Source organism: Gopherus evgoodei, chromosome 6 (assembly GCF_007399415.2).
Source record: "Gopherus evgoodei ecotype Sinaloan lineage chromosome 6, rGopEvg1_v1.p, whole genome shotgun sequence".
NCBI classification, from domain to species: domain Eukaryota; kingdom Metazoa; phylum Chordata; order Testudines; family Testudinidae; genus Gopherus; species Gopherus evgoodei.
The window spans coordinates 54966763-54987539 of record NC_044327.1 but is presented as its reverse complement, the minus strand read 5'-3'; the positions used below and the strand labels follow the sequence as shown (position 1 = coordinate 54987539).

At 42.0% G+C, this 20777-nt stretch overlaps 1 protein-coding gene across 1 annotated transcript in view; it reads left to right on the top strand.

Annotated features, from left to right (window-relative positions):
- The first annotated feature begins 1473 nt into the window (after positions 1-1473).
- The window catches only part of ADAMTS19 (ADAM metallopeptidase with thrombospondin type 1 motif 19), a 271247-nt gene continuing 251943 nt past the window's right edge, over positions 1474-20777 (top strand). The window contains 2 exon segments of the mRNA XM_030567704.1: positions 1474-2146; positions 4294-4910. Coding sequence (XP_030423564.1) covers positions 2062-2146; positions 4294-4910 — 702 coding nt within the window. The 5' untranslated portion in view covers positions 1474-2061.

The window sequence follows — 20777 nt, the reverse complement described above, 5'->3', positions numbered from 1 at the left end:
AGATTCTTTTTTTAAGCTGTTAAATATAAATCTGTCTAGTTTTTACAACCCTCCCTGATTTTTGCTTAGTTTGAAAGTTGGCTCAGTTAATTTCCAGCAAAAGATCATTCTCAAGTAATTTTTTCCATAAAACCAAATAACTAATCAAGAATCTTGTTTGGAGGTAGTTAAGAATACACACCCTTGTTGTGCAGCATTTCTTTAGCTATTGAACACTCAGAGCAGAGATCAGACCCCAAGGTACATTTGGCATCTGTGAAGTCTAAACATCTTTTTTTATTTGGAGCCTAACAATATGGTGGTGGTTCTTTTTGTTTTAAAATCTCTATAGCTTTCAAGAGAAATTCTTGCAACTTTGTAGTTTTCTCTTATCAAAAAGATGTCTTTCCTCAGAAAACTATATTACTCTGTTTTCCCTTAAGGCATAGTCATCACCTTTGACATCAGAAATGGTAGGTAGAACAGCAAAGATTATGATGAGAAATCAGTCTCAGATTTGGAGGTGTTTATCTGTTGATTTTGCAGCTTACTCTGATTTTAGATATTTGTTTTAATATAATACTTGGCTCCTCATTTAATCATTCCTCAGCTGACAGAGATTGGGGTGGGAAGTGTTGGGTTTCCATGGAGAGCTGTGCAGTGGGGGCAAAAAGGGAGTTTGGAATCAAGTTACACAAAACAGACAGAAATGGTAAATCTTGAGTGCCTTGAATTTGAAGCAAAGGCCTTTTAGGTGGGGCAGGGGGAGAGAAGGGATACTTTTAAAAAAAGGTGTTTAGTGTATGTGTAATGTAGTCTAGTGCGTTTGTCCAAGTTCTGCGTGACTGTGGGTGGGTGAGTGTAGCCCCTGTGTGTTCACATAGGGGTTGTGTGTGTAGGACATGATGTGTATTACTCTCTGTGTATAGTGTGCTTGTGTTGTCCTAGACAGGGTATAATTTGTGTTTATTTACAATGTGGTGCGTGTGATGTGTTGTGTGTGTAAAATGTATAGTGAGGGTGTTATGGGGTGTGTCGATATATAGACTACGTGTGTCTTGTGTTATAAGGTTGTGTGACTGGATTGGGAGGTGTGGGTATATTAGTATGCACGGTCCTGTGGGGGTGTGTGACGGGCAGCAGGGAGGAGGGGGTGTGTGGAAGCCTTGGAGAATCCCGTGACTAATTGCATTATCTTCCCGCTCCTTGCCTTAACGCTGAAACGCAACTCAAAGGCGGTTGGAAAATCGCTTGGATTGCAGCATTGTGCCCTGGCTCAGCAGCAGCTTCCCCCCTCGGCTGTTCACACTGGAGCAGCAGCGGGAGGCCGGGGTTATACCTGCCTGCTGTACCTCTGGCTTGGGGGCATGCAAATAGTGCTGGCCGGAGCAACCAATTGGGAGCAAGCTGCAGGAGTTTGGGGGATCCCTCCCTTCCCCTTAATCCGCCGCCCCCCGGCCCCACCAGGGAGATTTCAGGGAGAGTTCGCAGCCGCCTGGTCGCAGAGCACAGTGGCCAGAGCCGGGGCACATGCTGCCTCCTCTTCTCCCGGTACTGCCTACGGCTCTCGCCTTCTCGCCGCTTGTCCACCGCTATCCCCTTACTGCTGTGGAGGGTGACACGCTCTGCGCGCAGATAACTCTCTCTCTCTCTCTCTCTCTCCTTCTCTGCTTCTGCGTGTGCTGCTCCCTCTCCTTTCTAGGACACCCTCTGCACTCTCCAACTGGCCTCTGCTTCTCTGCTGGCTTGGAGGTGGTTTCATTCCGGCTCTGCCTTCTCCTCCGGCTGTCTCCTGTAAATCAGAAAATAGACTCATCAGATAATCCACCAGGGAGCTGGGGAGCTGCTGCAAATTTTAATACGACTCCACTTTTTCCCCCTCCCTTCTTCCCCGCCTCGCACAAACTCGGACATACACCCTGTGAAGAGGCAGCAGCTTGCAACCCACAACCATACAAAGAACTGGGGCAGTTCAGGGCACAACCCATTCAGGACAGGCAGCAGCAGCAGAAGCCAATACACAGGAATAAATAAAGCGTGTGAATAAGCTGCTCCCTCGGTGTGTTTGAGACAGTGAAGTGGATGGAGAAGAAAACGGGGATGCGACTGAGCCACATTTGCTGCATTTTTTATCAGCTGTGTTTCCTATCAAATGGGATCATTTCAGGTAAAATTGTCCCTTTCTTTGGCGCTCATTTCTGTACTTTCCATAGCATGGGATTAAAAGGAGGAGAGGAAAATCAGTGGTCCAGCATGTTACTGCTGCTTTCTTCTCTTATTTGTAGCCAACCTGTGCACATTACTTTGCAACTAATCAGTACTGTATGAAGGATCTAGTAGCATATATATCAATAACATATGTATATATGATCATATGGCACAGAGTGATTTCCCACATATACAATGTTTATAGTACGTGTGTGTGTTACATAGTATTCATAATATTTGTGTATGCTAGTATTCATAATGTTTGTGTGTATACACATTATGAGTAGAACATTATTCATAGTGTATGTATGTACAAATTATGAATGACTATATATAAATATGTAATATAATATATTCATACATAGAGCAATTCATAGAATCATAGACATGTAGAGCTGGAAGGGACCTCAAGAAGTTATCTAGCCCATCCCCTTGTGGTGAGGCAAGATTAAGTATATCTTAAGTGTTTCTGAAATGTGGCCATATGTGGCCATCAGGGACTTTTCTTGCAGCCACAGCCTCCTGGGCAGTGATTTGCGGGGAGACGGACAAAGCAGTGGTCCTTCCCTGAGGGCCACCAGCAGGAGTTGGACCCTGCTCCCCCTTTTAGAGAGAGACATGCTGGAGAAGGAGAAAGTTAGTGAGTTCCCCAGCTTCCTGGGGACATAGAGTTGGGTTCCAGCACTGGGGTGGCAGGCAGCAGGCTCTGGCCACAGGGCTCCAATGCCTGGCTGTGGGGCTCACCCCCCAATTCCCCTGGTCCCCGCTGTCTCCACTGGCCTGTCATGCATTCCCCCCGTCCCCTACTTCCCCCCCCCACCGATCTCCCCATCCAAGGCTTAATTTGTCCCTGGGCTTCCCAGGACTGAGTAACTCTGCTGCTGTGAAAAGTGATATTTGTATGTTTGTTAATATCATTTTTCACACCAGCAGACTTATTAGCTTGCAAATCTTTTTAAAAAAGCAACAAAAAAAGGAAAAGAAGCAACAACAAAAAAGACAAGAACCTGCAGTGCACCTTATTTGTGTTTCTATTCTGTTTAGGGCCTATAAAAAGAGAAAAACAACTGTACATTATTTTTATTATTGAATCTGCAAAAAAAATTCCATAAATTACAATGATGTGGACATGTGCATGTGCTTATATATTTTTCCTAAAGTTCATTAACTATTTAGGAAAAATTGTCAGCGTGGCCACCAGCAAGAGTTGGTGGCCGCACTTTGAGGCTACCAGAAAATTTGTTCTGAGAACCCCTGACTAGAATGTATATGTACATACATAATGTACCCACAGACTCAGCTGAATATGTTCTGTTGAGTATTTCATGCAGCGTGTTAATTTATATATCATATACACATATAGCTAATAATAAAATCATTAATCATAAGTAAAATTATCATTAATAATAATAATAATTAATAATCAATAATAAAGTCATTAATATTATGTGATAATGATGGAGGTTGTATTGCTGCATGTATGTGTGCGTGCACATGTGTTGTAAGCATATGCATTTGGCCGTGGTGTGTTGTAATGATATATAGAATCACAGTCAGTCTTAAACATAGCTCATCAAATACATGTCAAAATGTTCATGACATTTTTCTCCCATTTGTTTAATTGAAATAGCAAATTTGTTGACCAGTTCTACAGTTGGTTGAAAAATAGGATAAAATTTTCATGGAACTTTTGACACTTGTTTTCTAAATGCCATTTTTTTTTTGTCCAGCTGTAGTCTTATATAGGAGGTATTTATTAAAGAGAACAAATTACAGACAAAAACAATAGTTTCCACACATTTCCCGTTCCAGCTTATCTCTCATGTTTACCAGGGACCACAGTTCCTGTCTGGAACTCCTAAACAATACAGAGACATCTAGTGGCTGACTCATATACTGCAAGTAAACATATTGTGGGCAAGGTACCGGGGGGTGAGAGAAAATGGGACAAGGTTGTGTTTTGTGTCATGCACTTGTTGGTTGGGAGCACTGGCTGTAGTCAGGGGATACTGGCATATATGTGTGTTCACTGGCATGAGTGGTATGCTGTGGCATGTGCAACACTGTTTTGTGGCATATGCTATTATTTGTCTGGCTTTCCTGCAGGTCTGCATGCATCAGGAGACTCCGAGGAGTGGGAAATCATCTTCCCAGCACTTTGGAGCAGAGGCCAGCAGGAGCCTGCTGGAGGCAGTGGTGGTGGAGGCAGCTGCAGTACTGATCCCAGCTGTGGAAACAGCACCAGCAGCAGCACCAGTGCTTCTGCTACACCTAGCCAGGTGGCAGGCAGCTCCCGTGAGGTCCGCTCGGTCTCCTCCCCGGTAGACAGACAACCACAGCCAGCTGGGGAGGTAGCAGAGGAGGATGAGGATGCAGAGGATGAATACGAGTCTCAGGAACTCTATCACTGGTCTCCGCATCCTCAGGGATCTGGCGCTGCTTCTCAGTTACCGCCGCCACCTTCCCCACCACCGCCACCACCATCAGAGGATGGGGATGAGGTGTTGCTGAGGATCCCGGCCTTTGCCCGGGAGCTCTACCTGTTGCTCAAGAGGGACAGCCGCTTCTTGGCACCTGGCTTTGCAGTGGAGGAGCGGCTCAGGGATGAGGGGAAACGCCCCCCAGGCACTTCCCATTCTCAGCCTGAGAGAGCCTGTTACTACAGTGGCATTGTGCTTCGTTACCCAGGATCCTTCGCCTCTTTCAGTACCTGCGTTGGATTGGTAAGGCAGGCCCTGCATGCATGTAGTAACATCCCAATTCCCATTCCAGTCCCATCACTGTCTCATCCTTCTTCCTATTCTCATCCTTCTCCTACAGCCTTCTTTCATATCCCATCCCTATCCAGTTGAATTCCACCTTTGTTCGTCACCTCATCCCTAATCCTAGTCCCCTCCACACATTCCATCCAGTCCTATCCATATCTTTGTCCTGATCATCCCATCTCTGTGTCTGTTCTACTTCCCAATCCCATTCCTCCTGCTTCCTAATCTTATTCGTCTCCTATGCTCTTCTTTCTCTATCTCCTGCTCATCCGTCTCCTTAATCCTAGCCTGTTCCTCAGTCTATTTCCATACTTATCCCCAAGCTCACCCATCCTCCTTTCCCTACTGGCATCCATAAACCTCCTACTCTTCATCTTCATCTCATCCCTGGCCTCCTCTTCCCTAGCTTGTTCTTCCCCCATCTCTAATCCCATCCTCTTCTACATCCTTATATTTATACTGAGACTCCATATCTTGTTTCTCATCCTCATTCCGCTTCCTCTTTCCCTTGTTCCATTCCCCTTTTTATCCCTCTCTGTCCTCATCCCCATACCTGGCATTAGTAGGAATGCACCCTCTTCTTTCCTTACTTCCACCCATAAAAATACATAATGAATATGTGTGTACAGGGGCAGCTTTAACTTTTTGCCGCCCCAAGCATGGCAGTCAGGCCTTTGATGGCATGCTTGCGTGAAGTCCCCGGTTCCATGGATTCAGCGGCATGCCTGCAGGAGGTCTGCCAGTCCCGCGGCTTTGGTGTACCTGCCGCCGAATCCATGGGACCAGCGGACCTCCTGCAGGCAAGCTGCCGAAGGCTGCCTGACTACCGCACACGCAGGGCCTGGCAGGGTGTCCCCTAATGGCTTGGCACCCCAGGCAGGTACTTGGAGCGTTGGTGCCTGGAGCCGCCACTGTGTGTGCAGTAGAAATGTTAACGCAATCAAACCATTGCGGTGAGTTTCACTTTAGAGACATTGGACCTGATTCTCCTCTCAGTGACGCTGTTTTTATGTGATGTGAATCTAATGACCTCCTAGTTTACACCAATGTGAGATCAGAACCAGGCCCACTGACAGCAGCAGTCTTGCTTCTGATGAACTGAAATCCCAGGATACCTAGGGGAGGGTGGAGGGACTTCAGGCAGCTGGGATGATGTAAAACCCTGGCCAGATTTAAAACAAAAGCAATTGTTATTCTCATTATAGGGCCTTTATAGAGCATCATAAATGTATACGCCTGCAGCATGTTACAAAATGTGGAATAAAAATCGAGCTGCTGAAGAGAGTCAGCAATATCCAAACTCTGCCTGTTTTTGTGGCTTAATGGGTGGCAATCCATGCAACTATAGCACAGCTATGCAAAACTCATTGGATTCATTCCAAAGTTACCTATCAAACCAGATCCATGATAGAGTCTTTGAGGTTTGCCAAATTTTCATGCAAAATTAGCAGTTTTGTATGGTCATGATGTGAAATCATGTGAAATGTAGAGAATGTGAATGCATTTTACTTTGCCTGTTTGGATTTGTTCAAACACAAAACTGAAACAGAAACTGATGGGGGAATTTATTTGGATTGATACCAAATAAAATAGTTGCATGCACTTCTGCAGAATAAAACTGCCAAGTTCCACACAGTCCTAGGTGGTTGGAATCTAATTAATGATATTTTGTCAGATTTTCCAAAGTACAGTAGTGGAATTAATTGGGGAGGAACATTCTCAAAGTCAGTTGAGGGTGATCTGAAAGCCATCAGTAGGCTTTTAATACTCTGAAAATGCATTTGATTTAGGAGCAATAGTGTTCATGCTAACTGGACTTTTCACAGGTGTTTCAGTTTACCCTTGAATGTATGCATAGACTAAGCATGGATGCACTCAGATCATGTGCTTTGTTTTGGCAAGGAGGTTATGGGGTGAGGATGAAAGAAGTATTGGATGCAAGAGAGGAGCAGAGGTGTAAGGGGGAGCAGTAGCTGCTGGGCTGGATGGCCCTTCTCTTACTCCTGAAAAATCAGAGTAAATCTCTTGAAGCAGGATAGGGAGTTCTCATTTACATATTCATAGATGCTAAGGCCAGAAAGGGGCCATAATTATTACGGAGAGTAGGCTGATCTACATAACACAGGCTATAGGATTTCACCCAGTAAATTCCTGTATCAAATCCATAACATCTGGCTGAACTAGAGCATCTCTTATTAGGAAGACATCTAATCTTGATATAAAGAGTTTAAGTGATGAACAATCCACCACAATCCTTGGTAAATTGTTCTAATGATAAATATCTTCACTGTTAAAAATGTTGCTTTATTTCCATTCTAAATTTGTCCATCTTCCACTTCCATCTAGTCTTTTTCCTGCTAATGATCATTAAGAAGAAAACATAATGATGAAGACACTGAATATTATTAGGCAAAGAACAGGACACCACTAGAAACACTATAATCTGATAATGATTTCCCATTAACAATTACTTTTTCATTTCTATCAATTAGCCAGTTTTTAATCCATTTAATATGTGCTACATTTTATGTAGTGCTATTTTTTATTGGAACACTGTATTGTACTAAGTCAAAGCCTTTCAAAAGTTGAAATATATTATGTCAATCTTGTAATCTCATCAGAAAACAGTACTGAGTTTGTTTGACAAGACCTGTTTTTCATAAAACCATGTTGACTGGTAGTAATTCTATTACTACCACCTTTTAATTATTTTCTGATTGCATTCCATGCAATTAAATTCCCCAGGATTGAAATTTAGCTAATTGGTCTATAGTTACCTGGGACATTCTTTTTTTACGCTTTCAAAAAAAATTGTGATGCATTAGCTTTTTTTCAGTCCTCTTTCTAAACTACCTATCTTTCTTACTTATGTGGCCCACTGCACCTTTTTATCTGACTACCTTCCAGTAAATTAGAGTAACAAAACTAAATATGTTACATAAACTCTCACTCTTCCTGAAGGAAAAAGTTGTAATGGTGGAGATATTTTTAAATAATTATTTGTACATTTAAGTAGATCAAGTTGATTGTGTATGTTTGTGATGGGCTAATAAGAAAAAGTTAAGTTGAAGAAATGGATTTGCATTTGGGTTCTGAGCATTGTGAGGTCTGGCACAGAGGTGCCCCCAGATATTTTTCACATGGTACGCACACTGTAACTTTAATTTAGCATGGTGCCATTCAGGTTTGGCCTGGACCCCCTCAAGTGTGATGATGGGTTGCTGGGCCAAATTTCAGTGAGTGATGTTGTGACCCAGTTTGGTAGTTTGAAATGCCACTCAGTTTTGGGGCCCTCTCAAACTGGGGGTCCGGGGCAAACTGCCTCTTTTGCCCCCACCTTCAGGCACACATGCCCCTGCCCGTGATATACTCTGTGCATAATGTGAATATATGGCTGTGGGTTCCGTTGGTCTCACATACCAGGTACAGCACTATGAAGAGCCCAGATGTATGCACAAAGACCATGATGTGTGCAGACTGGATTCCGCTACAGAACATTGCTCACTTTCACATCCTTTTTTCTCTTCTTGGATTTAACCTCAATTCCTCCCGAGAGCTAAGATTGGCTCTTGTATAAGTCTGGCATTTTGGGCACTGTGATTGTTTAGCTAGGGGAAACTCTGCAGAAGCTGGTAAATGTTATACTAAGAAAAGTCACAGAATATTGAATTGCCCTTTGATAAGCTATTGGTGCTAAATTTGGAGACTAACTTCTATACTGTAGTGTTGGGATTAATACCTATTCCCAATATTGTTGTGTGGCTTAATGCATACCTTATCTTGGGTTCAAGTTACTGAATAAGTGCAAAATATTAGTACTATTTACATTTACATTTAAATACTCCTTAAATACTCTTACCTCCTGAGTACCACATTGGCTTTAGGTCCATCTCCATGATCCTTACGAGGGAGAGTCATGGTGCATGTCATAGGAGTTAAAGCTGGTTGCTTCAAGAAACATTAACTTCCTACAGCCCTTGGGAGAAGATGGCACGTTAATTAGTGTAGGTCTTCTTCCTACCATTGGCCCTGATTATACGGTTTGTTTTTGTGTTTGATTTATTTATTTGGCAGGAGAAGGGAGGAGCATGCAAGAAAGGTGACTAATTGAGACACTTCCCAGTCCCTTTCCATCTTTCTTTCAGCAGTGATCAAGCTCCACTGCTGCTTTTCCATGTGTTTTGCTCCTCACTGCACTGAGCAGCAGATTTGAGAGGAAGGAAACAGGGGACTTCCTGGCTGGATCAGTCTCAATTCTGAGCTTTCATTGTTTCAGTAAGTTTGAGGAATGTTAAGAGTATAGAAATCTAGAGTTTCACTTCACTGTCCACAACCTGTTGAGATGTTTGAATGCTTTGTTAGTGTTGGCTTTTATTTTAGTCAAATTCTGAGTTGTGTGCACATGTGCATGTGCATGCAACAGGGTTGTCAGAGGGCCAGGTAGTCTAGTGGATAGCACATCCAGTAGACAGCCTCGCCCCTCAGTAGGACAGCTTTTCAGTCCAATTCCTCACCCTTGTATGGACTTCGTTTCACTTTGTGTTTTCAGTGTCCTCGCCCTCTCCTTACCAGAGAGGTGAGTGGTGTGGGAATGAAGCATATGCCCCTCCTACAGCAAGGGCAATTGGTAGGGGAGTTGGGCCCTCCCACTTCACTGGGCTCCAACACAGGGACCTATGAGAGCCAATCAGAGTCCAGCACCTTGGAATGTCCTTGGAGTTACCTTGCCTGGGTCACTTCCTACCATCTGTCATGCCCCTCGGCTCCAAGTCCAGTGTAAGATAGCAAAAGAAAAAACAACTAAACCTTCAGCCCCAACCAGGCTGAACATGAAGACCTATTCCTCACAAAAAGGCTTCTTTGGCACCCTTATTCAGGAGCCTTCAGTGTAGTTCCCGCTTTCTCCTCTCTGCTGAGCTGAGGCACTCATAAGAATGGCCCTACTGAGTCAGACAAAGGGTCCATCTAGCCCAGGATCTCGTCTTCCGACACCGGCCCGTGCCAGGTGCCCAAGAGGGAATGAACAGAACAGGTAATCATCAAGTAATCCATTCCCTGTCGCTCATTCCCAGCTTCTGGCAAACAGAGGCTAGGAACACCATTCCTGCCCATCCTGGCTAATAGCCATTGATGGACCTATCCTCCATGAATTTATCTAGTTCTTTTTTGAACCCTGTTATGGTCCTGGCCTTCACAACATCTTCTGGCAAGGAGTTCCACAGGTTGACTGTCTTGTGTGAAGAAATACTTCCTTTTGTTTTAAACCTTCTGCCTATTAATTTCATTTGGTGTCCCATGATTCTTGTGTTATAGGAAGTAGTAAACAACGCTTCTTTATCTACTATCTCTACACCAGTCTTGATTTTATAGACCTCAATCATATCTCCCCTTAGTCATCTCTTTTCTGAGCTGGAAAGTCCCAGTCGTATTAATCTCTCCTCAAACGGAAGCTGTTCCATACTCATAATAATTTTTGTTGCTCTTTTCTGAAATTTTTCCAGTTCCAATATATCTTTTTTGAGATGGGGTGACCACATCTGCACACAGTATTCAAGATATGGATGTACCATGGATTTATATAGAGGCAACGTGATATTTTCTGTCGTTTTATCTATTCCTTTCTTAATTATTCCCAGCATTCTGTTCACTCTTTTGACGGCACATTGAGTGGATGTTTTCAGAGAACTATCCACAGTGACTCCAAGATCTCTTCCTCGAGTGGTAACCGCTCATTTAGACCCCATCATTTTATATGTATAGTTGGGATTATGTTTTCCAATGCGCATTCTTTGCATTTATCAATATAAAATTTCATCTGTCATTTTGTTGCCCAGTCACCCAGTTTTGAGAGATCCTTCTGTAGCTCTTCACGGTCTGCCTGAATTTTGACTATCTTTAGTAATTTTGTATCATCTGCAAATTTTGCCACTTCACTATTTACATTTTTTTCCAGATCATTTATGAACATGTTGAATAGGACCGGTCCGAGAACAGACATCCGGGGCACACCACTATTTACCTCTCTCCATTCTGAAAACTGGCCATTTATACCTACTCTTTGTTTCCTATCTTTCAACCAGTTACCAATCCATGAGGACACTTTCCCTCTTATCCTGTGGCAGCTTACTTTGCGTAAGAGCCTTTGGTGAGGGACCTTGTCAAAGGCTTTCTGAAAATCTAAGGACACTATATCCACTGAATCCTCCTTGTCCACATGCTTGTTGACCCCCTCAAAGAATTCCAGTAGATTGGTAAGACATGTTTTCCCTTTACTAAAACCATGTTGACTCTTCCTCAACAAATTATGTTCATCTTTATGTCTGACAATATTGTTCTTTATTATAGTTCCAACCAGTTTGCCCGGTATTGAAGTCAGACTTAAGGGCCTATAATTGCTGGGATCACCTCTAGAGCCCTTTTTAAAAATTGGTGTCACATTAGCTATCCTCCAGTCATCTGGTACAGAAGCTGATTTAAATGATAGGTTACAGACTACAGTTAGTAGTTCTGCAATTTCACATTTGAGTTCCTTCAGAACTCTTGGGTGAATACCATCTGGTCCTGGTGACTTATTGCTGTTTAATTTATTGACTTGTTCCAAAACTTCCTCTAATGATACCTCAATCTGGGACAGTTCCTCAGATCTGTCACCTAAAAAGAATGGCTCAGGTTTGGGAATTTCCCCCGCATCCTCAGCCATGAAGACCGATGCAAATAATTTATTTAGTTTCTCTGCAATGGCCTTACTGTCCTTGAGCTCCTTTAGCACCTTGATTGTCCAGTGGCCCACTGGTTGTTTACATTAGAAGCAGGAAGCCTGCTACTTAAAATTTGTTTTGCTATAACTTTTTGAGTCTTTGACTACTATTTTAATAGCCTCTCTAATCTCCCTGAGAATTTCACAGTCACTATCACCATCTTGGTCAGGTGGTCAGTAATATATCCCTACTGCTGTATTCTTATTATTAGAGCATGGAATTTCTATCCAGAGAGATTCTATCGTACATTTTTGATTCATTTACGATTTTTACTTCATTTGATTCTATGCTTTCTTTCACATATAATGCCACTCCCCCACCAGCATGATCTGTTCTGTCCTTCTGATATATTTTGTATCCCATTGATTATCCTCATTCCATCAAGTTTCTGTGATGCCTATTGATTAATATCCTTATTTAATACGAGGCACTCTAGTTCACCCATTTTATGATTTAGACTTCTAGCATTGGTATATAAGCACTTTAAAAACTTGTCTCCTTTTAGCTGTCTGCCATTACACGACATAATTGAATGGGGCTCTTTTTTTACTTGACTATTTCTGATCAGACCCTGCCTATATTTTATCATTTTCCATCCTCTTATCCTTACTAGGACATAGAGATTCTCTATTAATAGATTCTCCGCACCTGTCAGCTTTCCCCCAGCCCCTAGTTTAAAAACTATTCTACAACGTTTTCAGTGTTAAGTGGCAACAATCTGGTTCCATTTTGGTTTAGGTGAAGCCCATTCTTCCTGTATAGGCTCCCCCTTTCCCAAAAGTTTCCCCAGTTCCTAATAAATCTAACCCCCTCCTCCCTACACCATTGTCTCATCCATGCATTGAGACTCTGCAGTTCTACCTGTCTAACTGGCCCTGCACGTGGAACTCAGAGAATGCTACCATGGAGGTCCTGGACTTCAATCTCTTACCTAGCAGCCTAAATTTGGCCTCCAGGACCTCTCTCCCATCCTTCCCTATGTTACTGGTACCTTCATGCACATAAATCTATCTAGATGTCTCGAGAGATCCACAACCTTCGCATAAGGCAGGCAAATCACCATGCAGTTCTCCCGGTCATCGCAAACTCAGCTATCAATGTTTCTAATGATTGAATCTCCCATTACTAATACCTATCTCTTCCTAATAGCTGGAGTTCTCTCCCGCGGATAGGTATCCTTAGCATGAGAGGATACCACAACATCGTCTGGAAGGAGAGTCCAAACTATGGGATTGTTTCCATCTGCTTCCTTTTTAAGCTTCCTGTCCAACTGGAGCATGCTCCCAGGGTTAGAGGGGCCCAAGCTTGTTCTTTAACCCTTTCAGACCCATTGTGGGGTTTGGACATGCCATCAAAGTGCATCATCCTCCATTGCTTTGGTACATGTCCTATAAATATTCATAGGCGATTGTCACCCTATAAAGTGGACTTTTAACAGCTTGCTTTTTTCCTGCTGATTTAGCTTTTTTCATCCCTACACAGTTTTACACCATAAATGAAATTACTTAATTTATGGTTTCTAGAAGTGAATAGCTAGAAAAGATACAGAATCTTCATAGAAAGTACAAAAAAGGCCTTGAGTATAATTTATAAAAGTGCCTAAATCCTATTTTCAGAATTGATCTGGGCACATAGAAATCTAAGTTCTAATGACTTTCAAGCAGACTTAGATTTCTAGGTTCCTAAAGGCCAAGTTTACAAAGATTTTAGATGCCTAAAGATGCAGATGGACATCTAGTGGGATTTACTAAAGTACATAAGCCAGTTAGGCACCTAACTCCCATTGAAAGTCACTCACATAGACCTTTTTGTAAATTTTGACCCTTGACTCCAAGGGGAGTCAGATTGAGCCTTATGTGTGTTGAGGAAAGTCCAGCTACCTATCCCACAATTATTGAAGATCCTCTGTACAACTTTTGAAATGTTCTCTGTCTTCTTTTCAGTGTTGGCATTTAATTGTCTCCCACTTTAAAACTCTCTTATGCAACCAACACCTGCACTTTCTGTGAAGATCCAATATCTCCTTACAAAGTAATTTCAAAAGTATGTAAACTGTGCAGATATAGTGTATATCAGGGGTCAGCAACCTTTCAGCAGTAGTATGCCGACTTATACACTCTAATATAAGGCTTTGCATTTTAATGTGTTTTAGAAGGTCTCTCTATAAGTCTATAATATATAACCAAACTACTGTTATATGTAAAGTAAACAAGGTTTTCAAAATGTTTCGGAAGCTTTATTTAAAATTTAATTAAAATGTAGATCTTCAGGTTAGTGTGATCCTTGCCCGTGCTTTTCGTTGCTGAGTTTTCCAATGTCTGGCACATATTTGGATACTTTAAGCTGCATACAGGCTTCTGAGTGATCACTTGTTAACCGGCTCCAAGAGGGAGAGAGGACAGATTTCATATGTGAAAATGCCTGTTCACACAGGTATGTGGATCCAAATGCTGAAAGCATTGCAAATGCAATTTTCTTCAAACAGTTAAATTTCATCCAGCAGGTCAGAATAGAGGCCCCATGATCTCTCTCGGTAGCTGCGAGTGTGCTCTGCAGATCCACAAACTTTGATGTCCACAATTCTGAGCTTTTTAACTGAATGAGTTGCATTTCAAAATCTTCAACACCCATCCACTGAAATACAGACAAATCCAACTCACTTTCATTGAGCTTTTCAGGTTTAATTAGAAAAGAAAGCATTGGGCCAAATCGCTGGAAATCTTGAAATCTGTCAGAAAATTCTGATTCCAGTTCTTGCATGTACTTTCCAATCTCATCGACACTGACAATGCAATGTGTCGATAGCTCTTTTATGAGTTGGAAGTAGCGGAAGGTAGAAGTCTGAAAATCCCTTGAAAAAACTGCTAGTTTCACAACAAATGCTTTCCAGGCTTCATAAAGATCCAGAACTGTTTGCCCTGCACCCTGGAGACAGAGGTTGAGTTCGTTTAGGTGAGCGGTGATATCAGTTAGAAACATGAGCTTACATAGCCATTTGTCATCATCCAGTTTGGGGTAGTTTTTGTTCTTTTTCTGACAAAAAGGCTTTGATTGCATCAAGCAGTTTACATATCGCACCAAAACATTGCCACAACTTAGCCAACGAATGTTTCTGTGAAGTGGGATGTCATTATAAGCAGCGTCCATCTCTTTTAGCAGTGCTTGAAATTGTCTGTAAGTCAAAGCAGATTGAGCAACAAGGAAATTCACAATTCGCACCATTGTATTCATCACATTATTAAGATCAGAATTAGAAATTTTAGCACACAGGTTTTCTTGATGGATGATACAGTGAAATTTGACTGTCGGATGGCCAATTTGATCTTCAAGCAACTTTACAAATCCCTTCTGTTTTCCGACCATGGCAGGAGCACCATCTGTTGTCACACAATATTTTTTCTGATGTCAACTCCTCGTTCTTCAGAATGGTTTACAAAACTTTCCAGTATATCTCCCCCCTTTGTTGTGCCATGCAGGGGTTTTAGGCAACACAGTTCCTCTTGGATTTCATTGGAAGCACAATATCTTGCAACAACTGCCAAATGTGGAATGTTGTTTATACCCACGCTCTCATCAACTGCAACACTAAACACTGCTGTGTCTTGCAATGCAGTCGTCTGCTTTTCCTTAATGTTTTCTGCCATTTCACTTATGCGTCTCTCAATTGTTCTGGCAGAGATAGGCAGTTCTTTTATTCTAGATATGATTGTATCTTTATTTTGCAAATCATTGAACAAAATCTCTGAACTGCTGAGAAAAACTTTTTATATATTCTCCAACTGTAAACGGCTTTCCGTTTTTTGCAATGCATTGTGCAATCTTGAAACTTCCTTCTGTAGCTTGATTTTTACTTACACTTAAGCTTTTAAAAACACTGCTTTGCTTCTCATAGGCTGCTACTGCCTTGTTAATTGATTCAGTCTTGTCTGCTTCATCAAGAAAGATTTTCTCATGCTTCGTTTCAAAATGTCATTGAACGCTTGATGTGCGACAAACAATACTTTCATAACAGAAAGCAGAAATAGCACGGTCCTTCTTTTCAATAATGTCTTTTCAAATGCGTCTGTCCAAGCAGGCTGAAATGATCGGACATCTAGCTTCACTTTCTTAGGAGCCGCCATTTTGTCAAATGTTCCCTTCAATTCTCAGTGGGAAAAACAAATGGTGATAGAAGGCAGGCACAAGGTCAAACGCAGTGTGGTCTGAGATAAGCAATTTTAAGATGGGGGTGCTGAGCTGCACCCCCTCTTGCCTGGTGTGCAATCCTCACTGTCCCAGACTGGGGACAGTGGGCCACAGCGGGGAGGCTGCAGAGCATTGATCCAACGTCAGGAGCAGAGCCCAGAGTGGCCTGCTGGGACTCCAGGCCGGAAAGCAGTCTGAACAAGGCTGGAGATCCAGACCCCAGCTGGCAGCAGGTCAGCATCTGGAACCCCAGATCATCAGCTGAGGTGAGTGGAGCTGGCTGCTGGTAGGGCTGAGCCAGGCTGGAGGCCTGAACCCTGTCTGGCAGGGGGCCTGCGCAAGGTGAGTGGGGCTGCAGCAGAGGGGGACTGAGCAGCTCAGCCCGCCCCGCTCTGGGGGTTTCGGCTGCTGGCTTCTACCACCTGGGGCCTCAGCCTGCTGCCAGCCTAGGTTTCCTTCACCCAGGCCAGCAGCAGGTGCTGAGTGGGACTGGCGGTGGGACCCTAGCTGGCAAGGGGCCAGTAGCGGGAACCCCAGAGTGGCGGCGAGCTAAGCGGGTCAGCCTGCCGGTGTTCTGGGGTTTCCACTGCTGGCTCCTGCCAGCTGGGGTCTCAGCCTGCTGCCAGCCTAGGTTTCCTTCACCCAGGCCAGTAGCAGGCACTGAGTGGGACCAGCAGTGGAACCCAGGCTGGCGGCGGAAACCCAAGAGCAGCGGCAGGCTGAGCGGCTCAGCCTGTGCCGCGTACCATCAAAAATCGGCTTGCATGCCACCTTTGGCACATGTGCCATAGGTTGCCGACCCCTAGCGTATATAGTAAGCTGAAAAAATGCTAACTGTTGTCAATGGGAGTCTTTTAATGGGAATTGAATTAGACCATTGCAGATCAAATTCAGACTGAAAGTGGCTAACTTCATTGAGCTGCATATCCTATTAAGGAAACATGCCTCAAGGGATAGTTTTTAACTAGAGTGGAAAATCCAGAAGGAGCTGACAAATATCTGGGTTGTCCGGGGCCTGAAGTAGTAGCAATGTCCTCTACAGAACCTCAGAGTTCACCGTATCAAGGGTGGCAGCCATATACATTGTCTGACTGTTTACTTTCAAAAACAAGAAAATTCAGATTGCTTTGGAGTTTAGGGTTTTTTTTTTAAGTGTGTTGTGGGAAACAGCATTCATGTTCAGGGAGGATTACTGTGAAGAGTTTTCTGGTTGTATACTTAAGGCTCAATTATCCATCTCTTAGCCCGAATAATATTTCTTCACATAAGCATCCTTATTGATGTCAATGAGACTACTCGTGAATGCTACACAATTAATAGGTTGCAGAATCAGGCCCTTAATGAATCGTGCTTACTTCTTGCTTCTGTTTTGACTCAGCATTTGAAATGGAACAATGAACTGAACAGTCCTGAACAGTTGTAATGTTTTATTTTAATTGTTAATATAAATCAAGTTATAATAGGTGGTTTACTTACTACAGTTAAATCATGCATGTTTGAGAAAGAGACTTGTATAGATTTAGAACAAAGAAACTGACTGATAGTTGTCTGCTGTTAGTCCTGTTTGTCCTACCACCAAAGTCAATGTATGTTCAGTGAGCTCCCAGAAGGAGCTGCACTGCAGCTTTTGGCATGGCCAGTCCATCTCCTACACCCCATCACAACCTCCTTTCCAACTGTCGCTACAAAGAAGTGCATCTAATTTTCATTTGTGTAGAGGCAAATTTTTTAGGTACCATTGTAGGACTGAGCATTAGTGGAGGTAGGAGGGTTATTTTCTGTATTTTAATTTTATTGATATTTTTATTCTCCTCGTGCCTCCCACAAAGAGAAAACAGGGGAAAGAGTTGGCTTACCTTATCCTTCCAAGGCTACAGATAGGGGATGGGATATATTTGTGCTGTCAGGAGCAAACATACTGAGTGGGAGCGGGAGTGTGCTGCCAACTATCTTTGCAGCCACACTATCAATTGCAGTGCTGCTTACAAGGGTGCCTCACCAAGGATGCCTGGAGTTCTATACTAGTAGGAAGAAAATACTATAGGATTGACTTACTGTAGAGAAACTCTTCAAAAGTAATTCACAAGGATACATATTTTAATCAAAGTTGAAGAAAACAAAATCTACAGTAATGATAATATTTTGAAACATTCTTCTTGGCAAATAGGGGCCTGATCCAGTTTCCTCTTGAAATCAATGGGAGTTTTTCCGATTATTTCAATGGCATCTAAATAAATTAGCCTTTACTAGAAGAAGGGTGGGTTGACTCCTAGTCTCTTCTCAACCTTTATTGCCTCATACAACTAAAATATTTCAAAACCTGATCAGCAGTTTTATGTGCAAGTAGCCACAGATTACTCTAGCTTTTCATACACATTTATGGGTCATACTCCAAAGTAAGACTGCCTGGTTGTGAGATCCTTATAGTGAGTAGCAATTAGTTCAATAATTTTATGACAGCAAGCCAAGTAGGAAATAGAAAATCTGACTGGCTTATTACATACTGACTGTAACTTCTGATGGTAATAGTCCTACTTGGAATATTAAAACATTATAAGACTGAAAGACATTAACATGCCAAGAAATATAATACACGTATCTTCATTAGATTATAGAATTTCTATCTGGAATTGTACTATAATGATTAAAAAGTTAAGATCCCTTTGGAGGTTGTAGAAATTAGAATTTTTACTTATATGTGTTGCAGGTTTTTCTGATGGGTATTCTGATTTAGAATTAGTATGTGGGAGATATATAATTAGTCTGAAATATTTATGACTTAGATTGTTAAATCTTTTTCTGATTTTGAATGGGGTGTGTAAACTTAGTTCGGACTCAGTATACAGGAACCCTGAAAACTGTGTACAGTTATTTTGTATCCAGCCATTTTGACTGCTTGGGCTCTATAAACTAATGTCTCAGAACAAAATGAATGAAGTTGCTTAAATAAAACATTTAGTAATCAAATAAACATGAATGACAGTTTTTCTAAAATCATGTATTCAGCCAGACTCTAGGGGTTCAGTCTTGAGCTTGTTCTCAGATTATCTAGCTCACTGCTTTCCTACTTGAAGCTGGCCCCAGGGTCAGTACTTCAGACCTTTTAAATTGTAGAGTATAGAACTTAGTTTTATTATTACTGTGATTATTTGAATCAGCTGTAACAGTGCCTAATTGCAGCAATAGTCTAGGAGTAACTGGCTGTTTAAGATTAAGCAGGCGTTTTCTTGATCAAACTGACTTCCCCTTAAGGTTAAGGTAGAGTCTTCATGCATGAGTCTGATCAATGGGTTGAAAACTTAACCTTTTCATGTCATTGGAAAACATAGCTTCTTTTCCAAACTTTAGCAGTGTTGTGGTTACACTGCACTATTCAGTTATCCACTGAACCCCTTAGATGGATGCTTTTTTTATTTTAATAGGGATCTGGAGGAAAATGATCATTTCTATTCTGCTCTGGGGAAGGGTAGAAGACAGAATGCTGCAACAATTTAGAGACAAGGGGCAAGAGAAACTCAGTACAGTTCATGGCCCATTTGACATACACGTGCACATGGTTGACAGCAGAAGTGGGACTATAAAATTAATGTGAATATCCTTAAGACCTTGGAGGGAATGGAAGTATGAAATGGAGCACACAGATCTCCTCCTCTGGGAGATCTGCTCTCAGAGAGCTTCAAGAGAGAGAACAAAATCAAACAGCAAACAAATCCTTAAGATCCCTTCTTCATAAAACCTATGCTGACTGGGGAGATAGGGGGCGGAAAGCTACAGGATTCTCTGGAGGCTAGTTCATTAAAAAGGATAAACTTAACTATCCTGTCACATCTCACATGGTTTTCCTAGTGCCTCTGTGTAATTCTGTTAAACAAGTAAAAACATTGATGGGAGGGGCAGGAGCAGGGGTGGGAATTGGATCCCTTACTGAGAGGTCACAGGTTCACAGAGCTTTGTTTTGTTTACTTTAACTTATCATTTATTTGTGTTTTAAACATCTTTAAACAGACTATCAGATTTGTCATCAGTAGAAGTAATCTAGGTGGGACATCAATGGAAATGTCAAATCTAAACAGAAAGCAGACCCACCCAATCTGTTTGGGAAGTGGGTTTCCTCACAGAAAACCATGAGCAATGCTAGGAAGATACTGTAAGATGGAGACTTGAGCTTCAGTGCCTTCTATAAAACACAGGAACCAATGGACTTTATATAGGTACTCGTGCAAGAATATCCAAATGGCCACAGCAGCAACAAAAATTACACTTGATCAGTTACATGTGCTGTTATCTGTATGCACATATGGATTACACTGAAATAGAGGAGACAGAGAATGTAAGAAAACAGGATAGTAAATCTGTACAGCTGGAAACTGGCATATTTCTGTAATCAAAACACTGTCTGAAGTCAAATGCCACTGTGTAGTATCTGAACAGTCATGAAAGAGATTGCCTGCCCCCACACCTTTTTTTTTTTTTAAAAGGAATCAAAATTGGCAGGTGATGAGGTTTAAAATGTTTAACTTGTCTGACAAGAGTGCAACAAGAATGATCTATTTAATATAAAAAAGATCGGAGCATTCTGTTTTTTTGTTTTGTTTCTTGTGCTCTGGTACTGAATTGGTACATTAGTCTCTCCTGCTACTCAAATGCACCTTTTTAAATGAAAGGAAAAAAATTGCTTTGTACCTAGCAAAGCTCTTGATGTGACATAATGATAGGGAATGTACCATTTAAAAGCTAGATGGCACAGCATCTGTTTAATTAACATAAAAATGCAAAATTTAGGAAATTTGATTTAGAACAAAACATTTTGAACCATAGTCATCACTGAATGTTTCCCTTTCATTTAAATATTTTGCTAAGACCCGAGAGTTGATGGGACAAG